The 23052-nt window shown below is 38.7% G+C and overlaps 1 protein-coding gene and 1 non-coding gene across 4 annotated transcripts in view; one reads left to right on the forward strand and one right to left on the reverse strand.

Moving 5' to 3' along the window:
- LOC128027350 (protein FAM13B-like) overlaps nt 1-21702 on the forward strand; it is a 45615-nt gene extending 23913 nt beyond the window's left edge. The window contains exons 8-23 of one of the 3 annotated variants that reach the window (XM_052614892.1): nt 7800-7841; nt 9510-9629; nt 9748-9859; nt 11400-11503; nt 12356-12410; nt 12494-12575; nt 14143-14353; nt 14433-14571; nt 15370-15451; nt 15730-15885; nt 16263-16483; nt 17618-17701; nt 17791-17886; nt 18108-18364; nt 19284-19385; nt 19756-21702. In XM_052614892.1, the coding sequence (XP_052470852.1) occupies nt 7800-7841; nt 9510-9629; nt 9748-9859; nt 11400-11503; nt 12356-12410; nt 12494-12575; nt 14143-14353; nt 14433-14571; nt 15370-15451; nt 15730-15885; nt 16263-16483; nt 17618-17701; nt 17791-17886; nt 18108-18364; nt 19284-19385; nt 19756-19879 (1987 nt within the window). In that variant the 3' untranslated portion in view covers nt 19880-21702. The remainder of the gene's footprint in view (nt 1-7799; nt 7842-9509; nt 9630-9747; nt 9860-11399; nt 11504-12355; nt 12411-12493; nt 12576-14142; nt 14354-14432; nt 14572-15369; nt 15452-15729; nt 15886-16262; nt 16484-17617; nt 17702-17790; nt 17887-18107; nt 18365-19283; nt 19386-19755) is intronic. The other 2 variants (XM_052614893.1, XM_052614894.1) reach the window with 2 other exon arrangements.
- Nucleotides 21703-22774: 1072 nt separating this feature from the next.
- Nucleotides 22775-22847, reverse strand: trnaa-agc (transfer RNA alanine (anticodon AGC)). Its single transcript has one exon. It is a non-coding gene; the product is annotated as a tRNA-Ala (tRNA).
- Nucleotides 22848-23052: the final 205 nt, after the last annotated feature.

Consider the following 23052-nt stretch of genomic DNA (forward strand, 5'->3'; position numbering starts at 1 on the left):
TTGGATCGAGACTAAATGGAGAGAATGTGAAACGTTTGTGACTCGGATCAGTGATGAGAAGGTAACGGTGTTTGGACAGTTGCTCTGTGATTAAATGCTTTAACCTTTAATCCTAATAAAGAAACGGCCTTGAGAGTTGGCATGTGGTACAACAACATTGAGAAATCCTTGCTGAAGCGAGACAGATTTATATGCTTGCATTCTTTCCAAAAAAATAATTGATTTGTTTGGCTCTGCTTCTGTCATTGGTTTGGTTCCATTAACCGCTCCCTTCTAAGAAATGAATTATTTATAACATTCATAGGCATCGACTCATTGCATCATGGAAACGGCATACAAGAAACTTTATTCACAGTTGAGTTTTGATTTTGACATGTTTGACATGTCTAATAATGTAACACTCTAATGAGTGTTGAAAAGGTATTCACTATTCAACTAAAGCTACTGTTTAAAGGATTGGGGTGGGTGAGATTTTTTTATGTTTTTGAAAAAACTCTCTTATGCCCACCAAGACTGCATTTATTTGATCAAAAATGCAGTAAGATTGTGAAATATTATTATAATTTAAAATAACTGCTTTCTGTTTTCCAATATTTTTTAGATATAATTTATTCCTGTGATACAAATCTGGTTTTTCAGCATCATTTCTCCAGTCTTCAGTGTCACATGATCCTTCAGAAATCATTGTACGGTATTTTGCGGACTATAAATCGCACTTTTTTTTTTCATAGTTTGGCTGGTCCTGCGACTTATAGTCAGGTGCGACTTATTTATCAAAATTAATTTGACATGAACCGAGAGAAATGAACCAAGAGAAATGAAACAATAGAAAACATTACCGTCTCCAGCCACGAGAGGGCGCTCTATACATCTATAGCGCCCTCTCGCGGCTGTAGACGGTAATGTTTTCTCTTAATTCTTGGTTCTAAATAAATGCGACTTCTAGTCCAGAGCGACATATATGTTTTTTTCCTCATCATGACGTATTTTTGGACTGATGCTACTTATACTCATGTGCGACTTATAGTCCGAAAAATACGGTAATATTCTGATTTGCTGCTCAAGAAACTGTATTATCGATGTTGTTTCATATTATTCTTTTATTACTGTTTCTATTTCATAGAAAAGCAGTCGTGCTACTTAATATTTTTGTTGAAACTGAGAAGTATATTTTTCAGGATTTGATGAATAGAAACTGTATAATAGATTTTTGAAACATTATTAGTCTTTACTATCTCTTTTGATCAATGCATCCTTGCTGAATAAAATAATTAATTTATTTCCCAAAAAACAAAAACTTAATGATCCCTAACATTTTTTTTTGGTCAGCTTGTTGCAATGCATTCTGGTATTGCCTTTTCTGTGAAGGATGCATTCTCTGCTGTCTGAGAATTTGAACAATATTAATATCTTAAAAGGCAGCATAGGCTTACAACATATCTTTTTGTCAGGAGGACACGCGATGCTGGAAAATGCCATCTTGGTAGGTTTTGGAACAGAAGTATAGTCTGCATTTGTGTTGCATAAAAAATTATCCTCACCAAAACAAGTTCAGACCGTGTCTGTGAGTGGCAAAGCTCCAGACGCCTGTCTGTCTACTAATATCTACTAGTATTATGATCTTGGTACACTTTGCTAATCCTGCACACTGTGAAGTGTTTAGTTTCTGCATGAACAGCTTTGGATGGCAGCTGCCTCAGTAAGTCCAAGTCAGACACAACCAAACATCATGATCAGCTGGGAAATGGGTGGAGCAAAGCTGCTAATTAATATGAGCACATCTAAACACTCTGGGTCTAATAAGCTGTTAATTAGTGCCAGGCTTTTAGAAGATTCGTCTATAGCTCTTTTCAGCACAAAAATGTTTGGACATATTAACAGAATTTCTTTCCAGTACTTTCGGCAAATATATGAAAACATTTGGACATCACTTTTTTAATAAAAAAAGGGCACAATAAAGTCTGAATTATTTGGTTATTTAGTTTATTTATTTCCTATGCAAAGATGTTAAGCCAAATATTACAGTGACTGTTTACATTGAAGCTTTAAAGGAAAGGTCAAGCAAAACCACTAATTTCATTGAAAATGGTTTGTTTGGCTGCAGAAAACTTTTAAAAACTTTTAAAATTAGGCTATGTCATGACCCGTTTAAGGCCAAGAAGGCTTTTACATCATTAACTCCCTTAAAGACATGGGCCATTTCACAACAGAGGCAGAAATTTTGGTGTTGTGATGGCATCTCTAATGGACTGTCATTCACAGCAGTTACAGATAGCATTTTATAGCTTTTATAATATGTTGCAAGACATTTTTGTTGTGTCAGGATAGAAAATAATCAATGATTAACTACAGAGCATTCAATTTCGAGAATGAACAATGTGCTATAAATGCTTCCCAAGCTGTATTTTCAGTTTCCATTTAAGTAGTTATCATGTTTTGTAAGCTTTCTTTATGCTTCTCAAAGCATCGGTGAACATGTGGTCTCGTGTATTGGAGTCAAACAGGCTATCGAACAGTCATGTGTACATGTAGATTTTACAATGAGGAAAAAGGGTCAAAGCATCAGTATTTTCGTGGCATCTTAAGAAAGAGCTGCAGGGGTTCTGCAGTGATTATACTGACCCCCATTGTGCCCCAGTGGAATCTGAAAGGGTGTCGCACATAAAGCTAAAAATAAGCGCTGCAATGTATCCTTCACCAGCTATGGAAAATATTTTTCACAGCCTTAAAATGGTGTTCTTGAGACGTGTTGTTCAAGCTTTAGTGCGTGTGAACAGATTCTGACAGCATTGGTCTGTATGTGGAAGGGTCAGTTACTACTTGCACACTTCCTGAAACACAGCTTTACATTATAGACGGAAAGGCCATCATAGATGCTTTCACCCTCACTGAGCATTCCTTACAGATGACTGTAGTTTAAAATAAGGGTTGCTTACACTGATATTGATAACTTGACGACTTGCAAAGTGACTTTCAAAGTTGTACGTGTCCTGGGAATCGAACTTGCAACCTTGCTCCTTATGTTGCTAGTGCCATAATCTATGACTGATGATATATTTGGCAACTTTTTGAGCAATGTTGCTATCAACGGGCATCCAGGTGAGACATGGGTCCTGTTACCGATCTTAAGTATTCAGATAGAAATTTTTACCAATTCGTAATGGGAAAGCGCCCAAGCAGACATTGCTCAAAAAAAATTGTCCCGTGTATCATCCGCCGTACCATTTGAGCTGAAGAGCCACTAAACTCCAGTGAATATCCTTCTGGAGCACATTGGAGATCGCTCATTGATTAACCATTGTGGGATTCAAACTTACAACCTTTTGGTTTCAAGTGTAGGTCTTTAATCACTAAGGCAAATAATAGATAAAGAAGCCTTCATATATGCTTTCACCTTCACTAAACGTTCCTTTAGTCTGTTGTTCATGCTGATATTGATAACTTGATTATGTTTTTGAATAGAGTTTACATTTTCAAAAACACAAGTGTATTGATGCGTGTTTGTACAGAAAATCTTCGTTTCGGCATGCATATGAAAAAAATTGGTATTAATATAACAGACACTGCTTTCCAAAGTACATTGCTGTGCATTGAAGTTGTTTGTGTGATATGTTCAATCCCTGGGAATCGAACCTGTGAACATGACGTAACTAATGACGTAAGAACCACTAAACTCCAGTGACTATCCCTCTGGAGCACAATGGAGATTTCTCATTGAGTAACCATTGTGGGATTCAAACCTACAACCTTTTGGTTTCAAGCTAAGATCTTCAGTCAATCACTATGCACACTACAGTTTGAGGACTGTGGTATATTGTTGCATTGGAGATGTTGGGACCTCCTGCACAGATCTGTGTCAGCTCAACACATTTGAGAGTCTCCCTTCTGGATCGAGTCTCCTAAGTTTCCCATGCACTCTTGTACTGAGCCATCAAAACAAGTGCAGTGTTGACTCGACTTGATCTCTTGGCCCATCTGGGCACCCATACATGGAAAGTGTAATAACTCATTTCTACTCCTCTTTTTAAGCTTTACCGCAGGCATCCAGCTACATTTATTGGGTTTCACCCTTCTTTCGACATCCTAACACCTGGACATGTCGAGCAGCAGGCATAACATGATGGGAAATTTGATACTCGCTGTGACCGAGATATCAGAGCCGAGATACTTGCAATATGACTCCGCCATCCTCTGTATCTCTCTTGTTAAATGAGGTTTCTAGTTCTCATATTACCTCATCAAAATTACGTTGGGAATGACAACTCAGTCATTGCATCTGAAGTGGAGCCGCCTTATTTGGTTTCCTGCTAATTTATACACAATTATATATATATGAAGATATTTTGTAAATTTCATACTTTAAATATATCAAAACTTAATTTTTGTTCAGTAATATGCATCCCAGATTTTCAAATAGTTTTATCTCGGCCAAATATTGTCCGAAGGATTATTTATTCAGCTTTCAGATGATGTAAAATCTCAATTTTGAAAAATGTACACTTAAGACTGGCTTTGTATTCCAGGGTCACATATAAACATTTAAATTACAAGACCGTTTTAAATCAACTTTAGCCCTTCAAAAAGTAAGACCATAAAGAGGCATCAGGAAATTAATTTATTGTTATTTTTCAATTTCAATAAAAAAAATAAATAAAAAAAACTATTATTTTTTAGGGTCAAGGCACACTAAAGACCAAAAAAAACGTAATTTGTTTGAATTTTGTTATAAAAGTGACAGAATCTGAAAGTGACACAAAGAGTCATCCAAATGATTATCCCACATTTCAAGTCTTCTGAAGCCGTATGATGGTTTTGTGTGAGAAACAGACCAAAATGTGAGTTGCTAGTGAGCAGGACTGAAGAATCAATGAGTTCTGAATTAAATGGGTGAGTGAATGATGACAGATTTAAAGATGACATCGGTGACGTTATGCACGTATTTATGTGTCATTTCATCAGTCGGTGATTCCCTTCACTGTAAACGGCAGTGCAGTAAGGCATGAAGAATGCCTGTTGTTTGGACAGTAACAGGGTTATATAAGAGTCTAACAGGTGTTTGAGTTGGGGAAGGAGGTCTCTGTCTGTGTGTGTGTGTGTGTGTGTGTGTGGAGAGACGATTGGCCCAGAGCACTAGCGACGAGGCTGCGTCAGACAGTGGTGTATTTAAGCGAGGGTCCAGCGTTTCCACTGCAGCACTTCTTTAGCAGAGTGCTTGAGTCCCACACGCAGGCAGACGGCACATACAGGACTCCGCAGAATGAGCGCCGGCAGCCTGTGTTTGCTCTTTGACCTGCTCATCCAGACTTTAGCACCTCAAAGTGCCCAGTTAGGATAACCTTACGCCCAACGTTAACAACCAGAACGGCTCGCCGACGAGAACCAAAGCGAACAGCATGGCTTGTCAAGTCCTTCTCCAGAGGTAATGTTTCTGAGGAGAAAATCTCTAGGGATTCAGTGGAAAACAAGCTGGGGATGTTGCGAGAGGGGCTGTGTGTGAAGCTCTTGAGGTGGATTGATGTTTTTTTTTTTTCTTGTTTATTGGTTTTGGACCAAGGCTGCTTGTGACGTTCACTGCCTCTCAGAGCTCTGCTAACTTACGCAACATTGCTGATGAAATACGATTATTTGGTAAAAACGAGAGATGCAGGTTCGGGCAGAATTGTGAAACTGATGGATCACTGCATGATGCAGCATTTAATTCACAAGCCAAGAGTGTTGTGTGTGTGTGTGTCTGTGTTTTGGCCACTGCTGCTAATAAAATGACACTGATGACGTTTACAGCTAGCGTTAGCATGCATTTTCATTAAAGCATTGTGTTACGGGCTCTACTCTAGTGATACCAGATGTTTTGCTGATCTTAAATGGAGCAGAAAGCCTTGAAGTCATGGCATTAAAGTGTTGCATGCACTGCCAAACAAAAAGAAACAGTATTTCTGTCTGGTTTTCCAGTACAAATATCTAAACAGCCTTAAATGGAAATATGCTTACAAAAAATCTCAAGTGAGGTTTGAAAACTAGTTTTCACTTTTAATCAAGTAGAAAAATAGAAATTTTTCATTTGAATCAATTTCTTATGTAATTTTGCTTCTGAAGTAAATGTATCTTGATTTATGAATCTGTAGGTATCTGAACTGGAAAACACCACAAAAATACTAAATCACTTTTTTTGCACTGTGGTCAGAAGGTACAGTACAGTAAAAGTTGAAATGTAATGGAGATATATTGGAAGTTAACTCATTTTCTACTCCCAGGACATTTACATTTAGACTTATTGGGTTGCCATGTTGAGTAAATGCTGACTTATTTGGGATCCCTTCAATTTGGTCCTTAAAATGTCTTTACTTTGTCTTAAAAAGCTGTTTAAAAGTCTTTAATTGTCCTTCATAACCTGCAGAAACACTGAATATGAAAAAGCGCCATTGTGTTGTTTAACTAGATCACATTTTATACACTTTGAAGAGAGAGCTATAAAATGTTTCTGTCCTTTGCTTCACTTAAACTGATTCAATCCCTTTGTAAAATGCATGTAGATGTGTAAAGAACGGCACTTTTTTTATGTGCATAGCACAATAAGACCAGGAAGATTGTGATGCACTGATATATTGGTTACAGTGTAGGTCTAATCTATAATAGGATTCATAATTTTATTTTTATTTTTTTAATCCGTCAGTATTAGCCAAATGTCTCTGTATCATGAATCAGTATAGTTTTAATATTTCTCAAGCTGAATCATTAGCACTAGAGTTCAGAAGAAATGAAATAATTAAGTTAAGTGAGATGATTAATTCGGTCTAGGAGTTTTTACTGTGTCGATTTAAGACTTTTTTCAACTTTTTCACTTTTTAGTTGATTCTACTTTGTATTTGTGACCTCATAAGGTTATACAGGCAATCATAGAAGGTTAAAAGACCACCAAGAGTTAAGTATATAGGTTTAGTATTAGTTTTTTTGTGTGCTTATTTTTTTTCTTAGTGTAAAGAGCATTTTGAAGAACCTATAAAAAAAAAAAACTTTTTTTTTGGAACGGAAAGATTCCATGAATTAGAATAAAGTATTAGCTGGTCATGTGACTGTATCTTATATTTTTCTAAAGTATTATTCAATTTTTTAGGAGGGGACAATTAAGTGGAAAATCTTACTTTTTTTACATGAAATTATGAATGAGAAAAGAGATTTCAAAATCTTAAAATCATTTGCAAAAACTGACAAAAAAAAAAAAAGAGAGAGAGTCTGTAGTTTGTAGAAAGTTTCAGGATTTTGGGATGACATGGGTTGGACACAAGCGTTCCTAGCAGCCTAGAGAGCTTAAGGGGGAAGACATTGTACCGTAGACCACCCAGCTGCTGTCAGAAAACACGGGAACTCACACTTGTCATGTTTCTGCACACGCTGGTTTGCGTGTGTGTTTGTGTGCTGATGTGAGCACCTGCTGTATCAGTCAAGGCCTTATTTGTTCCTACCCCAGAACCTGACACGGGTGCTAACAAGTAGCGGGCGGCTAGTATTATGAAAGTAAGCGTTCCTAGCATGTGTGAATTTGTTCATGGGACAGCAAAGTCACCCTGCTCCCAGTTCCTCTCAGATTCCCGCTTCCTGACACTCCTGACATCTTCTGTGGCCTTTACAGGAAATGAAAAAACATGTTTTTCTGCAGTGTACATGACTCGTTTGTGAAATGTGTGCTAATTGATTAATCTTTGCCCCAGTGGCACATAAGCGCTATTATATAAGGATGCTGGGTAGGAAAACTCATACAGTTAGTCATCCTAATGTTTCCTCCTTGTTTCCTCTCTTTCCAGTTCGCACATTTCTTCCATCAGCATTCTTCCAGGATCTGCTGCGTAAGTGTCTACTTTTTCATTTTTTTAATAGATGCATGTGAAAATAATTCATTCCATTTTATTCTTAGAAGTCTCGTCTAGAATTATATAGTTTGAGTCTTGTTTGTTCGCCTTTCTTTAACCAATAAGTCCATTTGAAGTTAAATTTAACTGACGTTAATTTGGACCATATGCAATTATCCCCTGGTCTAAATCAGATTTGTTGACTCAAAAGGCCACTGTATGCAATAAACAGATCTTTTAGGTGGACAGAAGGCAAAATGTAGCTGAACAAATGTGATTATGGTCTTAAAAACAGATAAGGAGGCCATGAGAGACCGTCTCGATTTTGTGACTTTGTGAAAAATAGAATTGAAAGTGACATACGTTGTTGACTTTCCCCTAATTGTGTTCATAATGGAAAAAAAACACCATCACATAAAGAACAATAAAAGAATTTCATTCAGTAGCTTTTAGATACTGGCCAATGGCTTTTCAGCTAAGGCTTGGCTATCAGAAGCATATTGTCGCAGCAGGAAGAATATTATCCAATTTTGAAATGGCCTCAGAGCAGAAAATACATTAAAGAAACTGAACAGCTTCAGGAAAAACTAGTGCATCTAGTCTTGAAATTCTGCAGCATAGCGAACAATGAGCCACAGCACAAACAACTCCATCTTCTAATGATTTATTTGTGACTCATCACGATTATATCAAATTTATCTTGTGCATTTTTATTAAATTATATAAGCAGGCTACTTTTTAAAATATTTACAATTTCATAATTAATTCTTAAGAACTTAACCAAATAAATATTGCTCTAAAACATGCAAGTAATAAAGGGGGTAAAATGCTAAACAAAAAGTACTTTAAGTATCTGAAAGTGTACAGACAATCATAGTTATGGGTTTTTCTTTTTTCCTCATCATTATTGCTTTTTGATTATTACTGATGAGAACATAGTGCATTCACAGTAATGCACAGATCTGTTTCCACATGTCAGATGTGTTGTCCCGTCTTAAAACATAACTGACTGTTTACATCAATTTCGTATCAGATTAGTATTCAGAGACGTGTTTAACTGATCAAGCTACCGAACAAGCAAGCCAAAGCAACTTGAAAGTCTGTCAGTGCGTGCGTTTTTTGCATTTAATATGTACTGCATTCCAAACAGCACAAGTAAAGTCAAACACTGTAATAACGGGAAGTGGATGCACACATATCTCACAGCAAACCTCCTGTGCAATGAAGCACACAGTGTGCAATATGCGTGAAAAAGCCACACTTAGCATGCACTAATCTTGTTTTTCCAAAATGTGCACAGATCTCGGATTTAAAAATAGTGTGTGCATTTTTTTATACTTGCGTGACGTCGGTAGGCTATAATCAATTATGGTCTATTACTGCATCGATGCAGAATCGTCCATGTCCGTATCATGATGAATTTCAACACCCATATTGGGTGTCAGAGAACTGAAAGTCTAGTAAGCTCAAAACACTTCTATTTTCAGACTCAAGAATCTGAGGTGCTCAGACTGGAGGGTTGTTTTTTAGGATGTTGAGATTGTGGTGAAGACTCCTTGGCTGAACTTGTTGAATAGGTCAAATATATGATAAATATGGGTACTGCGTGTTCTGGTCTCAATGGGAAAGTTGTGACAGATGCCCTGAATGTGTGTTTATCTGCAGTATAATCCAGAGGAGCATCCGTGCTGCAGTGGAACAGCACTTGTTGGATTTACAGACGTCTATTGACAAGGAGCTCGGCAGCTATGAGTGTCAAGCGTTGGACTCCAAACCCCTTCAGGGGTGAGTTTGACAATACACACACCGACCCTGGCATTTATATGCATGAATCTGATGTTTGAACGTTGATGTTTTGGCATAACGTGTATAAACGTGAGTCTATATGCATGTTCCTCCACAGAAACAGCCCTCTTCAGAAGACACCGCGGTCTGAGGAGCATGAAGATGTGCGGTCTGAATCTGAGACTCTCTCTGAGGTTACAGAGGAGGGCCTGCCAACAGAGAACAGCGAGGTAATGTTCGGGAGTAACTAGTTACATGTAATTTATTATAAAAATGTCATCCGTTACAGTTACTGAGAAAAAGAGGATTTTGTGGTGGCCGTGGCTTTAAATCTAATTATAATCTCAATTCAAGTGATTAAGGCTCTACTGTAAAGATAAACCCTTTCAACTTTAAATGTTTTAAAATGATAAACGGTTGAAAACATTCGTTAGAAATTATGAAAAGTAATCAAATGTTAAAGAGCTCAGTTACATTAATAACGTAGTAAAAAAAACAGTCTTAAGTCATGTGGTATATTTATAGCAATAGCCACAAAAAAAAACATTGTATGGGTCAAAATTATAGATTTTTCTTTTATGCCAAAAATCATTAGAATATTAAGTAAAGATCATGTTTCATGGATATATTTTGTAAATGTCTTACCATAAATATATCAAAATTTAATTTTTTATTAGTAATATGCATTGCTAAGAACTTAATTTGGACAACTTTAAAGGTGATTTTCTCAATATTTAGATTTTTTTGCACCCTCAGATCCTTTAAATAGTTGTATCTCAGCCAAATATTGTCTGATCCTAACAAACCATACATCAATGGAAAGATGATTTATTCAGATGAAAAAAAACTTGAGACTGGTTTTGTGATCCGGGGTCACAAATGTGATTTCTAGATGTGAAAAAGTTATGCAAATTAATTCTTTATCCTTCGTCATTATCCTGTAAAACACAAACAACTGGAAAAGTCATGAAGATTCATCGGTTAAAAAGAGCAATCAGCTCTAAACATTTCTGGAATTCTGAAAATTACTAACTTTAATTCAAATTATTTTAGAATGCACTTCGATTCAAATATTTTTTTAAAAACAAAGCTAGGGCTAGGGGTCCTTTGAAGATTGTTGTGGACAGTTGGGGGTCTTAGAGTGGAAAAGGTTGAACATCGCCGCATTAGATCATTTCTGTAGTCTACAACAGTCCTCGAAAGTGTTTAGTCGTTCAGCTATCAGCAAGCTCTGTAATACCTCCTCCTCAGCAGAGGGAGAAACAAGGGCCTTTCTGTCCGACAAACACACCATCATCTGTTCTCAGCAGGCGCATGCAGTCGTCTCCCGTTTAACACCGTCCTGGAGCGAACGACTCATTTCAGATAAAGCACTTTCCCCGAGTATCTAATGAAGTAATGAGATGAGGCTGGTTCAGAAGAAGAGCTGATGATAAAGGTTCATGTCTCCTGACTGTGAGGTGTAATGAAGTGACGAGTACCTTCTCTTCCCTTCACAAACACGTGCCTTAAGTTCTTGTGGCCTTGCCACAGGTTAGGAACATGAACTGGATCACCTTCTTTTAATAGCCGTCCCTGAGGAATGACAGCACCACCTGGTCAACACAAACCCTCCTCCTCCCACTCCTCAACGTCATCAGCTGCCGACCTTGAGTCATCAGTAAACTCAACTTGATAGTTTTGAGTGTTCTGATGGCTTTGAGAACATTTGTCAAAACGTGTTATCTTTTTCAGTACAATAACTGGTAATAACTCTCCTTTTCCCCGCAGGAATCTCAAGGCTCTCAGCTCGGCAGTCCCGTCGCGGAAGAAAGTTCTGGGATGGACCTTGACACGGAGACTCGCATGGACACTGAGCATCTCGGCACAGAAAGGTTCGATTGGAAGCGTTGAGATGTGATCACAATTAGAGTTGCACATTTTTGGGAGGAGGAATCCTCTCATTTCATTAGGAATCCATGCATCTGGAATTGTGCCACTTGTAATTTCCTCGTGCAGATTTCTCAGTAAATTTCTAGCTTCTTTCAATATCATGTTGTTGCATTCAAGAATGTGCCACAGTTATGCATTGTAAATCTTTTATTGTCAGTTTTCAGGTTAACTGCTGTCATGGTTGAGTAAAAACAATGCATGCATGCACTATATTTTTAGTGGCATGGGCATTTGGGTGCCACAGATATTTTCCCCCTTGAACCCAGGCACACTTGAATGCACGCACCTTGCGTGAAACACCACGCTTGAATGTACTGAGGCATTCGCATCTGCGTTTGTGTCCTCACATGGAGTATATTTCTGGACTTCAGCTTTCTAATGAAAAGGCTGATTTGAAAAGCTTCCAAAAATAACATTTACGAGATTGTTCTGTTCTTTTAATGGATAATAATAATAGAAATGTCTAGCTAAAAATAGCATGCAATGTCAAATTGTGATCTCGTAATAACTTTTGTAAGCCTGTTACTCTTTACATCTGATAAGCAAGTCTGTATGGGATGTGTGGGTGTGACTAGTAAAGTTTCAATACGCTTTAAGCTGGCCATAGTTTGACATCCGTCTTGAATTGTCTTCCCTTGTTTTACGCCCTTATTAATAGACTTAATATGACTAGATTTTTTTCCAAGAAAGATATTTAAAGAGCTCTATAATTGACATGCGTGAAGGGAACAGATCACACAGTTGTCATCGCCTCACTGTGGAGTTCATAGTCATTTGTTTCCATCTTCACACAGACTGGAGAACTACCCAGACGACGAGCAGATGGACCAGGCTGATGTTATCCCCTGTGTGAGTATTTTGGCAAAGCACCAGGATTCTGTCTGTTTTTCTGCACTGCAAGAATCTAATCAAAGTCTTTCAATGACTCTCAGGAGCCCGGAGACTGTGACCTGAACGCTAATACTGAGTCCTCAGAGTCAGCCAGAAGCATTCTCTCAGACAGCGATCAAGAAGGTAACTATCTCTGATATTGTTTCTCTATAAAAGATGATAAGTCTCACTGTATGGACAGCTAATGTTTCCATGTGAGCAAAAAAATTGGCCCCTATGCAAAAAAAAATATATAATAAAAGGTTTTCCCGGTCTGAAAAATATTGTTTGTTTGATTTAAAAATTTGAAATATAATCCAATTAAATAAATATGGAGTGTCATTTATTATTGCCGTCCAGTTTGGCTCAATTTGTGGCGAAGAAAGCACACACTTGATATTCAAGCTCATGTGAGACTGATGGGATGTGGTTTATACAGAGGTTGAATGTTTACTGCCCTGTGAATCTCAAGAGAGACTACAGAGCTGAAATAGACAGAGTAAACCATTATTACTCATAAACCACCAACATATACAGTTCTGTTTTCTCATGTATGTCTTGATGTATGTAAATCATTAATATGGTTCATGTGGTCTGAGTGAACGCTAGTCATGACTCATTAGTATTTCAGCCATAGATTCACAGCATTACGTGTGTGTGTGTGTGTGTGTGTGTGTGTGTGTGTGTGTGTGTGTGTGGGGTTTGGTTGTTTGGTTGTCACCCTTAACAACATTTTTGGATGCATTTATTGCTTCCCAAATGCGATTTCTTCCAAGTCAAGTATCAATTTGGAAGCCTAAATGGAAATGAGCCTCTTCCTTGATTTTGGAGGGAAATCTGTGGAATTTCGCAGAAGGGACTTAAGTATGAAAATGCATATTGCACGAAAGTAAGAGTATTAAATGTACTGGTTGATGACTTGTAGAGTACTTGTACAAAAGCAGTTTACTTCTGCAAAATTAGGACGGATTGCTTTCATACAAATGACCGTCATCATCAATTGGTTGCTAACGTAGTTATAATTGTTATAGCTATCATGATAGGTGTATCATTTTGGTTTGCAATCCACATGAATTCTCTGTTCCCCAGATTCTAACAGAGACTGTTATTCACTCAAATCCAAATTCACCTCTGACGTCAAATGGATTGTAAACGCCTTCTGTTTCAGAGACTCTGACTAACCCTTCGGCTCCTCAGATGCACCCATTTGGTCCTGCTGACTCCATCTATTTACCATCTGCCATCAGAATCTCCTAATCGCCCACCATGTCAGACATCTAGGCGATGCACATTTGTTCGGCTTAGTTTCCACAGCAGGCTCCGGTCCAGTACATTCTCTGCCCTTTCGACTCAACGTGACTTCTGCTCGGAGCATGGTTCCCGGCTTAAACAATGGCTGCTGTCTCTGCAGATGTTGCAACAATTTAAATACTTTGGCTTCAGAGTCTGTGTGTGAATGCTTGACTGAGTGGATGACGTTCAGCTGTGTGCACCATTACCCAGAAGATTCACCCGTTTCAGATTTCATCCATTTCCACGAAGCAATCTGAGAAAGTTTTGGTTTCCATGTAGCATCTCTGACCTCTTTAGACGTTGGGTTTATACCACAAGCAACCCAGGCCTTTTGTGAACTTCTACCTCTGGATTGATGTGTTATGGTGATGATATTGGTTTTTTGATGCCAGTGTATGTGTCTGTGTGTCTTTGGCAGACCCTGTGCCGGTGTTCATGTCATGGCAAGAAGAGACCGAGTCAGGGGAGGCCCAATTGTCTCCGCTGGCTGGCCGTTTGATGCCCCCACCTCTTGAAGAAGATCCTCAACCATTACTGGCCCGGCGGTTTCTGGAATTTGGCTACAGTCAGCGGTTCTTACAGCAGGACCACGATGCCTCATCCTCCACCAAAGCTTTGCCCTGTGGGAGGTGAGAAGAGAGAACACAGACACTTATGAATGCTCAGATACACTGACAGCCAAACTCACGCTCGTGTCACGTCTCTCAGGCCTCGCCGTGCTTCCCTCTCTTCCAAAGACAGTCTGAAGGGAGACCCCGTTTCCCAACAGTTCACCAAGAAACTCCAGAACCTCAAGAAGAAGATCAAGCAGTTTGAGGAACAGTTTGAAAAAGAGAGAAACTACAAGGTTAGAATTATATACATACACTAGTGCTCGGATGTTTTTGAAGTGGTCTTTTTTCTCACTGATTCTGCATTTATTTGATCCAAAATACACCTAAAACGGTAATATTGTGAAATATTTTTACGATTTGAAATAAATGTTTTCTATTTGAATATGGTTTAAAACGTAATTTATTTCTGTGATCAAAGCTACATTTTTTGAAGCATCACATGATCCTTCAGAAATCATTCTAATAAGCTAATTTGCTGCTTAAGAGCCATTTATTAGTATTATTAGTGTTGAAAACAGTTGCATACAGCTTTCTTCAGGATTATTTGACGAATAGAACAGCATTCAGCTGGAACGTAAAGCATTTGTAACCTTATTAAGAACTCAGAAAATGCTTTCCATTTCAGATAAATTATGTTCTTTTAAACTTTCTATTCATCAAAGATTGGTGAAAAAGTTGTGCAAAACTGTTTTCACCATTGATAGTTATAACAAATGCTTTCTAAGTAGCAAATCAGCATATTTGGAGGATCATGTGGCACTGAAGACTGGAGTAATGATGCTGAAAATACTTCTTTGCATCACAGGAATTAATAAAGAGTTTGTACTACGTTAATTTAGTTTAATTAGTTCTTTAACTTTTGACCTGCGACACTATATTTCTCCGAGCATACCCTACCTAGCAACATAAATAATAACCATTTAGATCTCTCATTCAGCCATAAAGCAAAACCTTTGCATTGTGACAAACGGCACGATCCATATTGTCATGCACATTCTCAGTTTAACTGACATCACTGTTTGTTGTTGCAGCCGTCTCACGCTGAAAAGGCCGCTGATCCGAAGGTGCTGAAGTGGATGACCGACCTGACCAAAATCCGCAAGCAGCTCAAAGGTGAGAGTGTCTGTGTGGGCCGGAGGAGTGATATCTGATGTTATTGGGCAGTCTCGGTCTGGAGAAGTGCACCTTACACTGCATCTCTGTAGAGACTCTGGGGCTCTCTCTGTCATGGGACCACCCTCATACTCTACTGGAGAGCCCACGGCTCAATGTGTTTGGCCCCCCTCACTTCCCATCATCCATTTCCATTTGATTCCCCCCCATCAGAGGTGCACTGTCGTATAAAGTCTCTCTTTCTCTTTAACTAAATCAACTCGGACGGCCCGCATCAGCAGGACGACAGCAGCACCTCTTACCCAAAGGTTCCCTGAGGCACCAGGCTGTGCTTCAGTCATACCGACGCCACTCGCCCTCTTCCTCCGTCCCGAACACACCCCATTTTACTCTGTCACGCCCCCTCAATGCCTCTAGACAGGCGCCCCACTTCTGTAAGTACTCTTAAGCAGCAGTAAGTAGACTTGAGTTTCTCTGCTCTCTCTGTGTCCCCCTACGGGACGCTCTCACCCACGTGTCTCCGCTTCTGTAATCATCTGAGGTCTATGTTTATGAGGAATAACAATCAGGTTCACGGGCTCACAGGCTCCGGGTCGAAAGCTTCTTTGTTCCTCTGATAGTGTACTTTGTGAGGTCATCAGTGCACGACTGATGGCCTTTTCATAGTTTTTTTTGTGATGCTGAGATTTGGTCGATCACTGACCTTGTATTTCGTTCGGCTGGTGTGGTGTAATCCATCCGAAATGTCTGCGGCGACCAGCAAACCTTCTGGCCTCTTTAATCGGTCTTTGTTTTCGTCTCTCTCCCCCAGATGCCAAACACAAGGCTGAGAGTGAGCTGACTCCACAGACGCGTCCACGCAGTAACACTCTGCCCAAGAGCTTTGGATCCACGCTGGATCAGTCGGCTCACGAGGACGCTGTGGAGAGCGAGGCACGGGGTCACCGGCCCACAAGAGAAGAGACGCTGGAGCTCATTCTGCACTGCATCCAAACCAAGAGAGCCGAGGACGGCTGGCCAGAGGACGTCCGAGTGAGTTCCAGCTGCTTAAACCTTTAATACGCAGCTTTGATGCATTACAAACTGATATAATCTCAGAAGTTAGATTAGGAACATCTAATGGCTCGAATGCATTACGTGACCTGTGCACAGATTTAGGATGAACTCAGAGCTGGTCTATAGATTTTGAGCTGCTGGGTTTTAATGAATAGTTTTTTAATAAAGCACAGACTCCAGTTTTAGCTCCAGACCATGATTCAGTCCACTTCAAGGATATCAAACCTATAATTATTTAACACATTGTTTATGTCATCGTGTGTCTCCTAGTAATGAGGCGTACACTGCTGCCCAAAAGTTTGGGATCAGTAAGAAAGAAAGACGTCTCTTCTGCTCATCGAGGCTGCATTTATTTGCTTTAAAAATACAGAAAAAGCTGTAATATTTTGAAATGTTATTGCAATTTAAAATAACATCTTTCTGTTTTAATATACTGTGATGCACAGCTGTATTTTCAGCATCATTCCTCCAGTTTTCAGTGTCAGGAATCATTCTAATATTCTGATTTATTATTATTATGAGTAAAAATGTTAGGAACTGTTCTTCTGCTCAACCTGTGATTCTTTTTTTTTTCTGGATTTTTTGATGAATAAAAATGTAAAAGAACAGCATGGAATTTTTTTTTAACAATTTTTTTTTCATTTTTAACAATTTACTACCACTTTGTAACACTTTGTAAAAGCATGAATTTCTTTCAAAAAATGAAAGGATACAAAATTTACTGCCAGAAAATATTTCTATTTTAAATAAATGCTGTTTTATTTTTTTACTTTTCATATTTATCAAAGAATCCTCCAAAAAATCAAATAAATTAAGCAGCACAAATGTTTCCAGCATTGAATATAAATCAGCATATGATAATGACTTCTGAGTTATGATGCTGAAAATACAGCTTTGCATCACACGAATAAATTAAATCTTAAAATATATTAAAACAGATAAATTGTTATTCTAAATTGTAATAACATTTCACAATATTACAATTTTTTTCTGTTTTTGATCCAATAAATCCAGCCTTGATGAGCAGAAGAGACTTCTTTATTAAACATTAAAAGTCATGTAGTTTATCCAGCCGTGATTCAATTTGACAACTTATCTTGCTCTTTACAGAAAATGACAAAAGAGCAGCTTGCCGGTGAGAAAACAGTACTGCAGAAGAACCTTCTGTACTATGAAGGAATTTATGGACGCCCAGTAAGTGTCTTTCTCTCTCACACACACACACACACACACAAACTTCCTCGTGTATGCAATGCTCTGACAAAAGTGTCTTTTCCTTGCAGGTGACCCGAGAGGAGCGCTTGATCGTGAAACCCTTGTATGACAGATATCGTCTGGTCAAGCAGATGCTCACCCGTGTCAGCATCACCCCTATCACAGTACGACACCCCGTTCCTCTTATTTAACCACTTCCACATCAACCTTTTGAGTATTCGGTGTTATAAATCATTTATATCTAATGTTTGCAATCTGAACCCTATAATTAATGCGTTCTTGAGCTGTAATGGGATCTAATGTTGTTTTAGGATTGTATGGTACGCTGGCTAGACATTTAGCACAGAGGAAGCTGAATAACTAGGATCTCCTCTCTCTCGCACAGACTTCTCCCTCCAGCAAACGACGCAATCAGATGCTACAGCCCATCATCGAGGGCGAAACTGCCCACTTCTGCGGTGAGATCGAAGAAGAGGAGGAGGAGGAGGAGGGCAGGGGCCAGCAGGAAAACACAGAGATGCAGACTAGCGAGGGTTCGGAAATCATCATGGACCCAGTAGCTCCGCCCACTCAGGAGAACATCCTCAGCTCTGGGAAGATCAGTTTTGATCTGCGTCTGTCCAGTTCGAACGCCTCCTCGATGTGAGTGTGAACCAAAAAAGCCGAATTGAGATTCACTTTCTGGGATGTAGAATGGAAATCCTGCGTCATATGGATTTAAAGGAACAGTTCACCCATAAATGTAAATGTACTCACCCTCAGTTTCTTCATTGTAACAGATTTGGAGAAATGTAGCATTTGCTCAGCAATGGATGCTTTGCAGTGAATGGGTGCCGTCAGAATGAGAGTCCAAACAGCTGATAAAAACATCACAATAATCCACAAGTAAACTCCGGTCCATCAGTTAACATCTTGTGAAATGTAAAGCTGCGTGTCTGTACGAAACAAATCCGTCAAGACATTTTTAACTTCAAACTGCAAATCCTTTCTCTGTAATATTGCTTTCTGTTGTCTGGTCTGAATCCGGAGAGAAATATGCACAGCTCAAGACCTGATTACAAAAGTAAACATGTTTGAAAGGACAACGGGGAATAGATTATTGTGATGATTATTGTGACACTCATTCTGACGGCACCCATTAACTCCAGAGAATCCATCGGTGAGCAAGTGATGCAATGCTACATTTCTACAACCCTGATGAAGAAACCAACTCATGTACATCTTGGATGTCCTTGAGGATGAGTACATTTCAGCATATTTTCATTCTTAGGTGAACTGTTCCTTTAAATCTCAAGCAGTGTTGAAGGGCTTGAAATACCGCAGGTTTTCGGTTGAAGGTGTAACCTACACTGGCAGAATGAATGACACCTTGATTTACGTGCATGCAAGTGTACACACACAGTCCCACTCTTTATCAGGTAGTCACACTCTCATCATGAGCTCTTTTAATAGAGCTTAGCAGAGACCAAGTCTGGAGCTGATCCCGTTCAGGAGTGTTTCGACTGCACAAGTTTGTATCAGGAGAGTAACAGCTCCATAAATCAGCACCTGTATCCCACAGGCCCGAGCTCCTGGAGCAGCTGTGGAAGGCCAGAGCAGAGAAGAAGAAACTGAGGAGGACCATCAGAGAGTTTGAAGATGAATTCTACCAACAGAATGGCAGGTAGGTCATCACTGTCCAGCCTCGCTCTCTTATCGTCTGTATCGTACTTTGCAGCAGCATTGTAAAACAGAAAAAAAAATCATGTTTTTAACACCCTGTCTTGTAATTGCATGTTCTTGTTTTAACAGGTTGTTGTAATTTTCTCAATGATATGTTGCATAATCGCACACTTGAGTGATAAGAGCCTCCTCGGTTGCTACTGTAAACACTAAGTGCACTTGACCCTCAGTTGTTACACAGCTCTGTAGAACAACCGTTAACTTGGCCGTGTCTTATTGCACGCTCTGCAAGACAAGGAAATTCACTTGACATGACCAGTGGTTAAAAACGAACATAAATGCATGTTGTTGTTGTTTATTATCCCCCTCAGGAATGCTCAGAAGGAAGACCGCGTGCCTATGATGGACGAATACAAGGAGTACAAGCGCATTAAAGCCAAACTGCGGCTTCTGGAGGTCCTCATCAGCAAGCAGGATTCATCCAAGTCCATCTAAAGCATCTCAACATCCTGACACTAGTCCATCAGCGTCCACCTCAGCCACTGGACAAGAACAAGAAACACCTGTCGTCTAAAAGGAGTTACCAAGTTCCCTTGAGTTTGATATTCAGACTTTTGTCTTTCTTTTCCACGAGGTGTCTCATACTGAGAATCGTGCCGCGTTGCATGATCGCAGCAGTACTACATGCATTGCATACATGCATATATACAGAAATCAAGAACTGAACTCTTCCTCAGACCACACAGATGGTCGTCATATTTCAACACCCACATCACACTCCTCTTCGCCCTAATTCATGCTCTTAGAGGGTGTGCTTTGGGCTCTATGTGTGTATACGTGTACAGACTAATCTATTATGTATGTAGGCTTAAATATTTCAGTGTTTTTCTTGATTTCAGTGTATTGGCACCATGAATTATCCAGTGCGATATTTTTTTTTGTACGTGTATTTTTGCCCATGAGCTTTCGGTTACAAATCAGAGGACTCTTGTATCAAGCTGGTGCTCTTTTTCTGTGTGTGTGTGTGTGTGTGTGTGTGTGTGTGTGTGTGTGTGTGTGTGTGTGTGTGTGTGTGTGTGTAATGACACATGGATCATCTGATCGGACTGAAAAATGCTACTCCAGCTGGACTGTCACAAACTCTTCCTGATTCATTTGTAAATTACACAAAGCTGCATGTCTGCATTCACATCTGACTGATGATGCAATCAAAGTGAATATATATATATATATGCCAAACTGACACGTTAGATCACAGTGGAACATAGTAGATCATTTCTGACGCTATATTTTGTGTGTGAATGTGTCCTCATGGGTTTTGCTCATCTCTAGGCTCTTGGTTTGCCGGTGTGCACACAGTCTGATAATGATGTTAGTTAGAAGAACGTGATAATTAGTAGGCGTGTCACGATAACAACTTTTTGTTGTGCAATATATTGCCACAGAAATAATCGCGATAATCAATCTTGTTGTTTAAAAGTCAGATGTCAGTACGCACAAAGACACAGATCCCTAAACAAGACCAAATCTGCAGATGAAACTTTTTTTTTTTTTTTGTAGAAGCATGTTTTAAATTCGAGTTAGCTCCTAACGACTACACCATGTTATGTACGAGAATCTGCAAAAGTGGATGTGTAAAATATGAAGACAAAAAGAAAATATAATGGGCGATATATTGCATCACCAAAATGACTCTGACTTCCTTTTTTCAGCATATCATCTGATCCGTCATGGTCACTTTTTATGGTCACAGTATCGGCTGAACTCATGATAAAGTCTCACCGGAGAGATAGCGAAGGAAGGACAGTTCTGCGGGTCGTGGGAAGTCAGATTAATGTGTTTGGTGGCCGAGATGCTCAAGTGTTGTGAACGCACGGAAGTGATGCATTCATGACAAATGAAGGAGGTGATGGAGATTATTTGCACAGCATTCTGGGAATGCAGTCTGTTATGTTTGTTCTAGTTGTTTACTGAAGCACTACTTGCATGTGAATGTTATCGGACGTGTTCTGGCCCATCTATCACTGTGTGGTGGTGTCCTTTTTTACGACCATTATTTTGTACTCTCGTTTTTTATCGTCTCACTTTCTGCTGTTCATCTTATTGCCGTGGATGTTCCTCTGTATTAGTGAAGCCCCTGCTTTGTCCTGTTTTGTATAAACTTGTCAGTGGTAGGTTTGCATGGCAGAAATGTGTATTTCTATTTTTGTGCCATTTAAAATATAAAGCAATAAATAAGCATCGGGGCCTATATAAGTGGAATGAGAGCCCTCATCTATCCAGTATGTGCATTATAAATAAACAGCTTGTGAGAATTATTACCTGGTGTTGTGACGTATTGTGCCTGTAGGAGTACTTAAAAAAAAAAAAGCATATATATATGTCCTCACAAAATTCCTAATGGATTGCATGGATTGCATCTTTAAAAAAAAAAAAAACTCTGAATCTCTGAAAAACAACGCATTATGTCTAAATTAACTCATATTAATCAAATATAAATTAGCAAATTCCATGAAAAAATTATGAACAAAAACAGCATCATGTATTTATGTATTGCATAAATTGTGGTTATATTAATTATTGATTCAACATACAACATTTTACATGGAAACGGTAATGCTAGTAAACATAACAGTAAACAGTCTGAAATAGATCAGGATAGTAAAAATATACACATCATAATTTATTCAGATAAATAACTGACTACATACAGTATGAACATGAAGCTTTATTTCTTGATGGTAAGTTAAGCTTTTCATTTCAGTGTGTTATGAATTGTATATTCGGATCAATTTCTGATACTAATAGGTTCATGTTTAATAATTCCTGAATAATTATGTTCATAAAGAAATTGACTATATTTTGTGTTTGATCAGTTACCTGTGTTGTCAGTGCACAGCAGACACATCCACCTAAACGGTTTAAATATATCTTTTATCCTGCCTAAAAACACCATAAGCATTGCAGATAACATCTGAAGTCAAATTAATTTACATACACATAACAATTAATTCAGTTTGACTGATTCGCTTTAAATCAGTGGTTTGCATGTGACTCAATGGTGCTCTCTGGCGGTAGGGATTAGTAAAATGACGGATCAAACACTTCCGGTGGCTTCACCACCTGTTTTGGCAGTTTAGAACGCGATGATTGATCCAGTCATTTATAGATCAGTGCGTGTAAACCATTAATAAATCCTTAAAAATTGACTCATTTAATATGTACTCGTTGTCGATTTTATTTTTTGGGAAATTATAGCAAAATTTGATCACGTTTTTATAGTGATATTCAACATTTGATGTATATATTGTTTAAATATATAATTCAGTGCGTGTAATCCCTTTTTATACTTCAATTTAATTTCTTAATAACGCGCGGTTTGAAAAGATTTGGAGGATGCGGGCATCGATCCCGCTACCTCTCGCATGCTAAGCGAGCGCTCTACCATCTGAGCTAATCCCCCTACGCGCAGTACGTACTGCACTACGTAATTCACTACGTACTTCACCTTAGTACGTACGTACGTACTTTTACTAAATACGTAACTTAGCTTTTAGATTTTTAATAAAAAATATCCTTACATCAATAATAATACAACGTAGACTAGTTTGTACCAAAATATGAATGGTCAAAAACTGTAAAAGATGCATGGAAGTGTCCAACAAATA

The sequence above is a fragment of the Carassius gibelio genome, chromosome A14 (assembly GCF_023724105.1).
Source record: "Carassius gibelio isolate Cgi1373 ecotype wild population from Czech Republic chromosome A14, carGib1.2-hapl.c, whole genome shotgun sequence".
NCBI lineage: Eukaryota > Metazoa > Chordata > Actinopteri > Cypriniformes > Cyprinidae > Carassius > Carassius gibelio.